General features: G+C 41.4%; 8 protein-coding genes across 8 annotated transcripts; 3 read left to right on the forward strand and 5 right to left on the reverse strand.

The window, feature by feature from the left end:
* The first annotated feature begins 62 nt into the window (after positions 1–62).
* On the forward strand, positions 63–1,253 carry LOC128721765 (SUMO-activating enzyme subunit 1). The gene is made up of 2 exons (XM_053815552.1): positions 63–154; positions 218–1,253. Exons 1-2 carry the CDS (start codon positions 63–65, stop codon positions 1,122–1,124), a joined length of 999 nt encoding a protein of 332 aa, XP_053671527.1. The 3' UTR covers positions 1,125–1,253.
* A 1-nt stretch (position 1,254) lies between these two features.
* On the reverse strand, positions 1,255–2,515 carry LOC128721764 (sialic acid synthase). Its single transcript, XM_053815550.1, has 2 exons — positions 2,414–2,515; positions 1,255–2,333 (listed from the first exon to the last, which is right to left on the reverse strand). Exons 1-2 carry the CDS (start codon positions 2,513–2,515, stop codon positions 1,317–1,319), a joined length of 1,119 nt encoding a protein of 372 aa, XP_053671525.1. The 3' UTR covers positions 1,255–1,316.
* A 25-nt stretch (positions 2,516–2,540) lies between these two features.
* LOC128727935 (dynein light chain Tctex-type protein 2B-like) lies at positions 2,541–3,146 on the reverse strand. Its single transcript, XM_053821844.1, has 2 exons — positions 3,014–3,146; positions 2,541–2,944 (listed from the first exon to the last, which is right to left on the reverse strand). Exons 1-2 carry the CDS (start codon positions 3,144–3,146, stop codon positions 2,688–2,690), a joined length of 390 nt encoding a protein of 129 aa, XP_053677819.1. The 3' UTR covers positions 2,541–2,687.
* Positions 3,147–3,508: 362 nt separating this feature from the next.
* Positions 3,509–5,277, reverse strand: LOC128721763 (zinc transporter 7). The gene is made up of 2 exons (XM_053815549.1): positions 5,097–5,277; positions 3,509–5,035 (listed from the first exon to the last, which is right to left on the reverse strand). The coding sequence occupies exons 1-2, from the start codon at positions 5,275–5,277 to the stop codon at positions 4,080–4,082; spliced, it is 1,137 nt and encodes a 378-aa protein (XP_053671524.1). The 3' UTR covers positions 3,509–4,079.
* Positions 5,278–6,495: 1,218 nt separating this feature from the next.
* LOC128721768 (40S ribosomal protein S25) lies at positions 6,496–7,360 on the forward strand. Its single transcript, XM_053815559.1, has 2 exons — positions 6,496–6,534; positions 6,845–7,360. Exons 1-2 carry the CDS (start codon positions 6,532–6,534, stop codon positions 7,199–7,201), a joined length of 360 nt encoding a protein of 119 aa, XP_053671534.1. The 5' UTR covers positions 6,496–6,531; the 3' UTR covers positions 7,202–7,360.
* A 37-nt stretch (positions 7,361–7,397) lies between these two features.
* LOC128720146 (nucleolar protein 12) lies at positions 7,398–8,327 on the reverse strand. The gene is made up of 2 exons (XM_053813793.1): positions 8,245–8,327; positions 7,398–8,164 (listed from the first exon to the last, which is right to left on the reverse strand). The coding sequence occupies exons 1-2, from the start codon at positions 8,325–8,327 to the stop codon at positions 7,411–7,413; spliced, it is 837 nt and encodes a 278-aa protein (XP_053669768.1). The 3' UTR covers positions 7,398–7,410.
* A 322-nt stretch (positions 8,328–8,649) lies between these two features.
* LOC128728096 (protein FAM114A2) lies at positions 8,650–11,007 on the forward strand. Its single transcript, XM_053821855.1, has 2 exons — positions 8,650–10,782; positions 10,867–11,007. Exons 1-2 carry the CDS (start codon positions 8,650–8,652, stop codon positions 10,939–10,941), a joined length of 2,208 nt encoding a protein of 735 aa, XP_053677830.1. The 3' UTR covers positions 10,942–11,007.
* A 113-nt stretch (positions 11,008–11,120) lies between these two features.
* Positions 11,121–12,242, reverse strand: LOC128730673 (probable dimethyladenosine transferase). Its single transcript, XM_053823747.1, has 2 exons — positions 12,185–12,242; positions 11,121–12,002 (listed from the first exon to the last, which is right to left on the reverse strand). The coding sequence occupies exons 1-2, from the start codon at positions 12,240–12,242 to the stop codon at positions 11,140–11,142; spliced, it is 921 nt and encodes a 306-aa protein (XP_053679722.1). The 3' UTR covers positions 11,121–11,139.
* Between the last annotated feature and the right edge of the window lie 166 nt (positions 12,243–12,408).

Genomic DNA, 12,408 nt, shown 5'->3' on the forward strand with positions numbered 1-12,408 from the left:
CATAATAGTAATACAGCGAAACTTTTGCTTAATATTGTTCAAGTGCTATATTAGAAGCAGCGATGGTAGAATCAAACGGCGCCCAACTAACCGAGCAGGAGGCTGAACTTTACGATCGGCAGATACGTCTTTGGGGCTTGGATTCACAGAAACGGTATGTATGAACCGGCATATCCCTTTCACATTGACTTACTGTGAGTTTTTTTTACATCGACAGCCTACGTTCTGCGCGCATTTTGATTTCTGGTTTAAACGGACTAGGAGCCGAAATTGCAAAAAATATCATTCTAGCGGGTGTGAAGTCTGTGACACTGTTGGACACCCAAAATGTAATGGAACAAGACTTTTGCTCTCAGTTTCTGGTACCCCAGTCAGCTGTCGGAACCAACCGTGCGGAGGCATCGCTTTTCCGGGCCCAACAGCTGAATCCAATGGTCGAACTGAAGGCCGACACCGAGTCACTTGACTCTAAAGATGATACCTTCTTTAAAAGCTTTGATGTTGTGTGCCTTGTTGGCGCGTCAACAGTACAGCAAAAGGGGGTAAACATGGTGTGCCGAGAAGCGAATGTAAAGTTTTTTGCAACGGATGTATGGGGCATGTTGGGATTCTCTTTTGCCGACCTACAAAAGCATGAGTTTGCCGAGGATGTTGCAAAGTATGTGGTGGTCTCAAAGCCTCATGAGAAACCGAAGACTGAAACGGTCACCACCACCGTTAAGCGTACGCTCGAGTTTCCTCCATATCAAGCACTGATGGATTTTGACTTCAAAGATCCATCCTACGCTCGCCAGCTCAAACGAAATGGTCCAGCGTTGCCAGTGTTACGAGTGTTACAACAATTCCGCGATGATGAGCAACGAGATCCTGACTACAAAAAGCGTCAAGAGGACTTACTAAAACTGCTCCAGTTGCGTGATGCCATGGCACCCGAGATGATTCCGGACAACTGTTTTGAACATGTGTTTGCTCAGATTTCCCCTGTCGCTGCCATCATAGGTGGTGTAGTTGCGCATGAAATCATCAAGGTTGTATCTCAGAAGGAAGTACCGCACCGAAATCTGTTTCTGTTTAACCCAGATAATTGTTCCGGATTTGTTGAGCTAGTTGGTGCAGATAAGTAATAAAATACCAGATTGTCATCACACTCACAATATGAAGATAGAGACAGGTTCATACAAAATGTAATCAAATGATATGCAAACATTATGCGCATTTTATTGTATTAAATAAAACGAAAATTTAAAACGTGTATCGTATTAAGATTTAACAAAACATAATGGTCCCGTGGAATGCTGCAAAGTGATTTTGCTGTTCTAAAAATGTTGCTCTAAAACAGGATTGTCCTTTAAAACGGCTGTCTTTAGAGTTTTCCCAAGGATTGAATCGTACAACTTGGGTGTTAAACCTTTAGTGTCACTTACTTTTACTCTTAAATTATCTGCTGAAATCACAACGTCACAGCTGAAATTGTCGGCAAATACCAAAGATTTGCCCAATTTCTCATGGCATGGTTTTTCTGATTCTAGCAATCTTCTGTCGCCCGTTGTAACGTCTCTCAAAGCAGCGTGCAACTGCTCTTCATTGTAATCTTCCTGGTCTAGCACGCTTGCTAGGTGTTGTGTTATACTTTTTGAATTATTAATTACCGTTTTTTCTAGTGTTCTAATGTACCTCACCATTCTTGCGAATTCGAATGGTTCTAATGATGCCTGATGGTCGGTACCTTTCCACGATTTATCCAACGTAAAGTGACGCTCGACAATTTTTGCACCTAATGCTACGCTTGCAACAGATAACTGCACACCAAGTTCGTGCCCAGAATATCCGATAGTAAGTTCGGGAAAATGTTGACGATATAACGGAATCATTCGTAACAACGTGTCTTGCGGCGGAGTCGGGTAAGCAGATGTGCAGTGCAGCAATCCAACGTCATTACGGTGACGGAATGTATTATAAATATTGCAAACATGGTCCCAATCTTGCATTCCGGTGGAGATAACGAGAGGAATTGGACGGTTGGCCGCGTAACGAAGGAGAGGCACATTATCTGCATCTCCTGAACCAACCTTCACAAATGGTACAACCAATTCTTGTTCAAGTTCAATAAATGAAGAAAAATCCATCGCTGAAGCCGTAAATAAGATGCCCAATTTGAAAGCGAAATGCTGTAGCTCACGATACTGATCCAGCGTAAACTCGAGCCATTCTTTGTGTTCGCCGTAGGTTTTCCCCCACGAGTTGGGGCCAACATAAGGACGTGTTAAAGCACTTGGAGTGAATTTTTCCGATAAATTTGATCGTTGAAATTTCACACAATCTGCACCACTGTTCTGAAAGTGATGTTACAAAACATGTATTTAAAAACTAGAAAAAAAGCTAGCCTAACCTTAGCATAGTAACAATGTAATACCTTTGCAGCTTGTATCATTTGTTTTGCTATCTCTACCGATCCTTGATGGTTTTGGCCGATTTCGGCAACGATAAATACTTTACTCTCTTTCTGATTCCACATTTGGGTTCAAATTGGTTGCCTGATGTATAAGTGTATGCAGCTGTAATACAACAGCGTAATCACTAGAACTTTTAAATGCAATTATACAACGCTATATTATGAAGAATTTGGGCAAGTGACGTAGCGTTTAGAACACGTATCAGAATTGATTTGCATAATTGTCGACTTTACATCAGTACAAATAGAGACCGTAAACTGTCACCACGCAAAAGATGGTTGAGTTTTTAAATTCTGCCGTTGCATAGTTATCACATTCCGTGTCCCAACGGCATCGGGCAACGCATTTGCATCCAGCACCCAACTGTTGTCCAAGCCATACTTGCACAACATGTTTGTATCGGTTCATATCCAAATCCTTGACTTGAACACTTATTTTATCAGCCATTAATTTTGTCCAACGGGATGCGTCGCCAGCCGAGTATGATTGACCTGCAATTGTAGATTCATTGTTTTAACTTCATGTATCGATTCTGCTTCATTTCAATAATTCTACTATACCGGTTAGCGTTTCCGTTAATACTGTGTTGATGATTTCACGAATCTTTTCCGATTTAAAAGTTTCATCGAGTTCCGGGCGCATCTGATACGCTGCCGGCGTCGGTGATACATCCATCGGTTCTACTTGGTTCATCTTAACATTTGCAGTTTGCAACCTAAAACTCTTAAACCACAGCGACTACGTAGCTGCATGTAGTTTTGCTACCGAAAAGACTGATTTTTGTTTTTGTTTCCAAAGCAACGCGTCTTCAAGTAAAAGCTCCGATTATCACAGTCTGTCTTTCGTAAAAGCAACACGTCTCTGTCGGAGAGCAATGGTAGTCGCTTGGATGACAATTCAAACATCATTTTAGATCCATTTTAGTAAAAACATGCAATAACTTATGCAAAGATGAAAAAGCATTCAAAACGAATAACACATAATTTTCAACATAATTATATTTCAATCCTTTTCTTGGCTTTCCCTTGAAGGATCTATACTTTTTTGAGGGTACCCTTAACTAGGCATAAACTATTGTAGCGCTATCGCATTTTTCGCCCTTCAGTACTTTTCTCTCGGTGACATAGCATAGGAAAGGGTAGGCGCGTATTACAATGTTTTACTTGAATCGTTTATGTTCAATGAACATGCAAAACATTGACCGTTTTATCAGGATAGTGTTGCTCCTAGTTTTGGCTTTTGACATCTTTCGTAACATAAAAGCCACAGAACAGGACTTTTTGTATTAAAGGACTGCAAGTCCCAATTGCAGTCTGGCATCTTCTAACGAAGTAAGTAGTAGTTTTGTAAAACACTTAACTTATGTTGTATCCTTACTCATACTTCTGAAATGTTTGTTAGCAATACTTCTCCCACTAGGTGGTACAAAAAATTAAAAATGGAAACGGAAATGCAAAACTCTGACCAGAGAGGAAAAGAGTAGAGGTAGAAAAAAGTACGGGAGGAAATGAAGATGGACAAGGAAAAAATCGCCAGAATCGATCCTTTTAAATCGATGGGCGAGTTTCTGGCTTCGCGCAGCAGTTCACATCCCGTTCCACTTCTCAGCTTCACACTTTGGGTTTATCACATTGCGGTGTAATCAAGCTGAATGTTGATCTGCCGAACGCCTATCGCTTCGAAAATCATACGTGTATGCTGCAGCACGTATTTAGGATCAACGTTTTTCGATACCTCAAGTTTGATGACACCAACGTACACGTCGGTGCACAAGGTCCAGAAATGTGGCTCTTGTACACTATACACACCCGCTAAACCAGTCACTTTCTGATAGCATGATGGCAGTAAGCGATCCAGCGCCTCTGGTTGCCGTTGCATGAGTACCATGACCGATTCCTTGATCAACGAAAGCGTGCTGACCCCGATTGTAAGCGCAATAAACATACTGCAGATCGGATCGGCTCGCATCCAACCAAACAGTTGCATCAATACGGCTGAGATGATGACGCCAACGGAGCCAAGTGTATCAGCCAGGATATGCAGGAAGACGCCTCGCATGATTTGCGAATTTGTAGAAACTATTTCACCATGACCGTGGCTGTGATGATTATCATTTCCCGTTCCGTGTGAATGTCCATGGTGGTCATTATGGTTCGACAGCAGATGGTGGGTATCGTGGCTGTGATGGTTAATTCCACCACCGTGGGAGTGTCCATGATTTACACCGCCGCCACCGTGCGAATGTCCGTGGCTGCCACCACCCCCATGGGAATGTCCGTGTCCGCCGTGTTGGAATGCATAAATACCGACTAGGTTAACTAACAATCCCAGCACGGATACGACAAATAATCTTTCGTGTTTCACTTCAGGAGGTTCGATGGCTCGCTCAACTGCCTCGGACATTATAAAGAAAGCAATAAATAGCAGAAACAGGCTGTTAACGAAACCTGCCAATACTTCGGCCCGGACATAGCCGTACGAATACTTTTCATTCGCACGCCACTTTGTAATTACGGACGCGGCTAAGCCAGCAAGCAGTCCAGTACAATCAAAGAACATATGAAACGAATCCGAGATCAGACCTAAAACCAAAAAAAAATAATCATTTAAATTGTAACACATTGAAAGAATTTAGATGCTTACCTAAACTATTTGTCCATATGCCGTACATGAGCTCAACGAATGCAAAACTAAGATTCAACAACAGAAAAAAGAATAAATTACGCGAATTGCGATCGGAGAGTATGAGCCGGCTGATGCTGTTAATCTTTTCACGTAATCGATAACCGATTCCCCGTGAATCCTTGTGAGTTAACGGGAGCATTTTGGTAGGTTATTTTGAGTACTACCGAGACGTTGTAAAAAGTCGACGCCAGCGAATGTAGATAGGTAAAAGAAACGGAAGAACCGGTATCCCAAATATATGAACTTGTTAACGCGTTTCCGTGTAGCGTCTTTATAGGAGAATTGGTGAGTGATCTGGAATGTAAAAATTAAATTCGAATTTCAAAGTAAGCGTTATAACACTAAACAAAAAATGTAAATGTAAAAAACTCCATCCATGCTATTGAAGAGATACAAAACATTACAATACTGGCCATCACAAAGATTGTAAACAATGCTGATTAACGGCGTACCAAACTCTACGAACTTTGCTTACGTGTGCACTAATGACAACAAACCTTCAATTTTAGTGGCCACTATGCTTCATAATGTTTCACGGACCGTGCAGATCACGAATCACGAATGTCTTTTTTGGATTGTTTGCACTATCGCATAAAGAACCGTACGGGTGCCGTATGTAATCACAGCAATTCCATCAGCCAATGTTAATTCAGATTTCAGAATGCCATAGCTTAGCTAATATGAAACTTGCACCAATTTACTTAACGTTCTTGCTGGACTCCTCAATTCGTATTCTTTACCTATTAAATTCACTGCCCAAGTCAGCATCGTTTACGAGCCATATGTGTTTTTGAATTTTACTGGCAGAATCAGTACAGCAGCCGGATCCCAAATCCCGTAATTCACTCCAGCGGTGTATTTTTTTTTTCGAATATGCTGTTGACACGACATCCACCCTGCTGTGACAAGGATGTATAGCTGTCTACACACTATCTGTTTTAAATACTCTCATTTAATGATAAATATAAATAATAAAACATTTTCAATTATAAGAGACAAGGTATTTATTTAAAATAAATTGTAACACATGAGAGTTATACACTAATTTGAAAGAATTCACAAGGAATCAGCTGTGATAAGTTAATTTCTTCAGTGACAGCTGGTTGAAACCATATCTCTGCGTTTCATGAAACGCGTATACATATTTACATTCGAGATAAGTTTTTAATTACACTACTACCATACTATTCATTACAAATGACAATTTTTTGTTCGGAAATTATATGAATCAGCTTTGGAACAAATGTATGTTGACGATATTTTAAATGAATTAAACGCATCTGAGTTGACGTTCACGGCAGACATGCGTTTTTGGACAGATTGCGTTTTATAACTTCCGTCATTCCGTCAACTATCGCCGACGTTCCCTTTCTTTTCGAGTCCATACTTCAATATGGTAGGTTGGAGTTACTAAGTATTTCGACAAAAATCGTTGTTATTATGGCATAGAAAGGGTATCTTTGTGATTTACTTACCGCGCCAGCGTGTTTACTGTCTCCTGTTCCAAAATTGATTTGTGATAATCATCGCTGGTGTATTGTGGCCGCTTGATTTCTTGTGCGTTTGTGTATAAACACCCGTACGCTTCAATGTGAAATCACGCTACCGGATAGGACTCGATTTGATAGAAAAAAATAACAACGGAATGTGCTGCTGTTCTCGAGTACTTGTGCTAATCGGTGCATTTGTTTTGTGTTCCTTTACAGCCTCCGAAGAAGGATACCAAGGGATCGGCTAAACAGCCGCAAAAGACCCAGAAGAAGAAGGAAGGAGGATCCGGCGGCAAGGCCAAGAAGAAGAAGTGGTCGAAAGGAAAGGTTCGCGACAAGCTTAATAACCAGGTTCTGTTCGACAAGGCCACGTACGAAAAACTGTACAAGGAAGTTCCCGCCTATAAGCTGATCACTCCGTCGGTCGTATCCGAAAGGCTGAAGATTCGCGGTTCGCTAGCGAAGCGAGGCCTGCGCGAGCTTTGCCAGAAGGGACTCATCAAGCAGGTCGTGCACCACCATGCTCAGGTGATCTATACCCGCACCACGAAGGGAGACGATCCAGTAGCGTAAATCGATTCGCTGTTTGTGTGAAACATGTGAAGTGAATTATCCACCTCAACCAACAACAACGTTGAGGGTTCTGTAACCAGAACTTGAAAGTGAATCCAAGATGAACGAGGAAAAATTGCACGGTTCGAATTGGAAGAAATATACTTCTAATTAACTAAGCGGACAACATTATATTTATTCGTAGTTTTCCTCATCTTATCACATTCTGCCTAATCATCGGAACGTTTCCGTTTGGTTTCCCGACGGCTTGAACTGTCGTGCTTATTGAATCCTTTTCTCTTCGATTTTAGATGCTTTTCCTTCTGGTGTCGGATACGTCGTGATTTTTTCAATTGTTTTTGCTGTTGCAATCGATTTTTTTGTCGGAACGCTTGACTTTTCTTCATAGATTTCAGTGCGTAGCGCTTTAGCTTGTGATTGAGCTCTTTTTTCGAGCGTATGCCTTCCAGATTCAATACAGGTCCTTTCTTCTGTTTCGGTTCACCTTTTTGTTTTTTATCGTCGTGTTCCCTGTTGTTTACTTGCTGCGTCTCGTCATTCAGGACCTTTTGTTTACGTTTAATTTTTTTCTCACCATCCAACTCCATTCCCGGCACTACCCCAAGCAGTTTGCATTCATCCTCTTCGGCGTCGCTCTGTTCCTCCGAATCCTCCTCGGAGCCACTATCTTTCACTAGACCGCGATTTTGCCCAATCCAATTGTGTTCTTTAGCTAATTCTTCCGTGCATAGTTCTACTACCTTCACCGTCACGTTTTCCGTATCGTACTCTTCCTCTCGATCATCCATCTTATCTTCCTCAGTCAGTTCCGGTATAGGTTTGTACGAATGATATAAAGTTCGCATTTTTTCCTTCGCCTCCGCTCGAATACGTTTCGTTTCCTCCTTCAGCTTTCGCTGCATTTCACCTTGTGCAATTTTACGACGATGTTGCTTACGTTTGTGAAACCCGGTAAGAAATTCTCTGCAAATGTATGACGAAGTATAATATAGCCCGCGATGTATAAAATGAAGGAACCGGTATACCAGTATATCAATACTTACATTCGTTTCTGTGGGTCAAATACCAATTCAGTTTTTCGCCGTTGTAATGGCTGTTTATTGCCTCCTTCCGATTTGCGTTTCATTTTGAATTTAAAATCACAACTTTGAGTCCCACTTTTTCAAAACTCTACAGAAATGCTCGAGATCGATTGCAAACAGCAACGCGTGGTATGCCCATTGAATTAAACATCAAAACAAAGCTAGCTTACACAAGGTTAGTGCATTTTGTCAAATGTACAGCTTATCAACGGCTCATATAAGTGTCCTACCTTGGGATTTGCTGCTTTTGTTAGGTATCACGTCATGTTTGTTGTCCTTTGCAGTGTTTTTCTCGTACATGAAGGTTGATCGTAATTTCATGGTTACCTATTTCGTCTTTCATCAAGTGTAAAATATTGGGAGAGAATGTGCGATTCTGATAGCGAAGAATTTGCGAGTGCTGATGAGGACTTTGAGGAAATTGAACCTGATGAGCTGGAAGAAGTGCTGCAAAGCGTGAAGCCTTCAGATGTGTCGTCGAAGAAAACTGTGCCAACGACGTCGCAAAAATCTGACGTGGAACCAACAGATGATGCTCTCGGCGATGCTAATGTTGTAAAGGAATTTATTAAAGATTCCGTTTCAGAAGAAGTTGATGCAACTGTTGATGCTACGTTTGAAAAAACCACAAAAATGACGCGTGACGATATGGAAGATTTAGAAGAAAAAATCACAACCGAAACGCGAGCAGAGTATTCAGTGCCAACACAAAGCAGTAAAAAATATACAGCAGAAACTAATACAACTTGTGCGGTGGATGTGCTCGAAAATCCAACTACCGCAATGATATCGGCATATTCTGGGAATAATTCATTATTAACGGAATCAGATTGTGGATCGGAAAAAGAAACTCCAATCAAGGGTCAAAATAATGTGAGCCCGTCTGTTACTAGTTTTGTTTCGACAACATCACAACATTCCGCTGAGAGTACGAGCGAACCCAAGATACTAATTTTAAAACCAGAAAAACCTCAATTATTCCGAGATGATTGCGAAAAACGAAACGTTGTCACTAAAAGTCATGAAGAGCTTATGAAAAAAGAACCCACGGAAGGCGCGGAGGAAGGTTGGGATGATTTCGATGATGATTGGGGAGATTTTACAGTCGACAGTGCGCGGGCTACTGAAATATCAGACAAAGGGGGAAAACAGAAAATAGCGAACCCCAGTTCCATAGAGAAGTCGTCAACAAGTGAATCTGGCGTAAAAAAAGCTAGCTTTAGGGACGTAGATATTGATGATGTTGAATCCAAGCTTCAAGATTTTATGAACCATAAGGACGATCCGCCATTATCTTCCGTTCTTGATCGGTTGTCGCTAGGAGAAGATACTAAATCAACGGCTGGACAATCGTGGGGCAATTGGAAACCGTCATGGGGTGGAGCAGCAGTCTCGTTTTTGTCTACGGCGTCAAAATCGGTTGCATCCATAACAACCAATATCACCCAAGTGATCGAGTCTGGAATTGGAGTACCAAACCCGGAAGAACTAGCTCGACGTCAAGTCGAAGCGGAAGCAAAGCTTAAAGCCGATAGATATGTTAGAGAAGAAGGCGAACCATGCTCGGATGGCATAGATGGTAATGATGCGGGCCGAAAATTGGCATCAGATCGTTTTGGTTTTGATCAGCTTGTTTCCGGGGTAACGCAAATTAGCAGTAAAGTTATTACTGGAGGACTGGATACACTGGAGGGAATCGGGAAGAAAACAATGACCATTCTACAAGAAAACGATCCAGGATTGCTGAACAAACGAAAACTGCTCGGTTTGCAACCTAACGATGGTGTCGTGTTGAGTCAGGTGCTTCGCGAAGCAAAGGCCAAAACAGAGGAACGCGAGCGTAATTTAAAACAAATACAAAAGCATCAATACAAAAAGAAACTTCATTTTGAAACCCTCTTCGATGATTACCATGGGCTGGTTCATCTTGAGGCACTTGAAATGCTGTCGAAACAAGCATCACTGAAACTGGAATCCTTGATGTCCCCCTTAACTGGGAAAGCGCTTGAGCAACTGGAAGAAACTATGAGTGAAGTGAAGGAATTGTGTGAACTTCCCGATTCGGACAACGATGACAACGACGGACTGTACACTAGCGCTGATTTGGAAATGAAACTTAAGGAAGCCGTAATTGATCTTAGTCCCAACGTTAAAATCGATTTTGAAGAGATTATTAAAAGCTGGATAGAGTATAATGCTTGGATTACCGATACAACAACTGTCAAACGAACAGATCATGACATTTTTGAAAAAGCCATGCATGCGCTAGCCCAAACTACGGCGCTATGCGTACTTCGCATGCATAAGCTGGCAGAAATCTTACTTATTAGCGAACATCACAGTACAGCGTCAGAGGCAGATGCTGTGGTTCAGTTGACAACGGTATTTTGTTGGCATTTGAGTGGTGTGGCCACTCGATTTTGCTCTGAACTTACCAAAATGAAGCATAATTCTGGAGATGATAACGATAGTGCGCTTGTTACAAATATTTTCTTGGAGGTAAAGAAATGTTGAAATTTTCAATTTTGTTATTGATAAGCAAATGGTATGGACAACTGACATAATTTTACATTTTCTCCGTAGGGCTCGAACAGTACATCATACGTACAAAATGCGTTTCAACTGTTTATACCCATCTTACAACTAGGAGCTGCTTGAATAAGGAGAAAAGATATCTTTTCATCGGCGTTGGTTACATAGTAACACGTCGTCGAAATATTGATGGTGATTTCTTCCTAATCGAAAGCCTTAACATTATTTGAACCATTTGTGTTAGAACTATATATATGTATTGCAAATATATATACATATGAAAAATAGTAATAAAAAGTTCACTTGAACACACTTCATCCACGTCTAACTGAAATGAAACCCTTCTGCATTGAACGCCTGCAAAACAACCATGAAGTCATCGATATCCATTGATCGAGCACGTTTATTGCCAGCGTCCACCTTTTCAAGTATAGACTCCACCATATCCTTAACGTTGAGATCCTGGGGTACCTGTATGTTCTTAAGCGAACAGTGTAATTTATAGTTGCTCTCTAGCGTAGCTAAAACTGTGGTTTGTTTGAAGGCTGCGGCTAGTGTTTTATTCTTTCGCAGGAAAGCGATTCGTGTTAAGCCATCCCATTCTGTATAATTAATAGGTGGAGGCGGATTCCTTGGTTCGATGCGCACTACACTGGATTCAACCTTTGGCGGAGGTTTAAAGTTATTCTTGCCCACCTTCATCAGCATGTCAACTCGGGCGAGTAATTGAGTGTTGATGCTTAAACGACAATAAAGCTTATCCCCGGGCTTCGCAACAAGCCGTTGAGCAAACTCGCGCTGAAACATTAAAATAGCACAGCGGAAAAACGGCCTATGAAGCAGCAATTTGAATACGAATGGAGAGCTGATTTGATAGGGCATGTTGGCGACGCATATATCGAAAAAGGGCAGATCAGTCTTGAGCACATCTCCGATAAGAATCTGTAGTTTAGGTTGCAGATGAGTTCCCTGAACTCGCTTTTGGAGTTCCGCTACAAGACGAGTATCAATTTCACAGGCGACTACTTTCTTGACCTGTTCCAATATTTTTACGGTCATATTTCCGGTTCCGGGGCCGATTTCCAGTACGACATCTGTCGGACGTAAAGCCGCTTTTTCGAGCATGGTCGTAACAATTAGAGGATTTTTGAGAATGTGTTGACCGAAGTCTTTGTTGAATACAATTCCTGGACAAATAGAGATGCACAATAAATGATTATACTATCTTTACTGTTGCTATTGGTATAGAAATGAAACAACACGGCAATAAACCGCGAATGTGTGAGATGTTGCAATAGGTGGAAGCAAATCTCGTATAAACACTGTCGACCGCTGAGAAATAAAGGAACATGTAAAAGGTATTTCTTACCTTGTTTGGCAACACCATCGCGAGCACGAGACTTTTTTTCAACGCGAACTTTCGGCATTTTAGCTCAAACTATACAATAACCACCGTCCCTAAACAATTCCGTGTCGTAAACAATACCATGTGCAAGTCCGACGAATATGTGACAGAACTGTCAAATTCAAATATCTGAAAACATGAAAAATGTATTTGAACACATAAATGGCTAAATCGCTTTAGGTTCCCAT

This window comes from Anopheles nili, chromosome 2 (assembly GCF_943737925.1).
Source record: "Anopheles nili chromosome 2, idAnoNiliSN_F5_01, whole genome shotgun sequence".
NCBI classification, from domain to species: domain Eukaryota; kingdom Metazoa; phylum Arthropoda; class Insecta; order Diptera; family Culicidae; genus Anopheles; species Anopheles nili.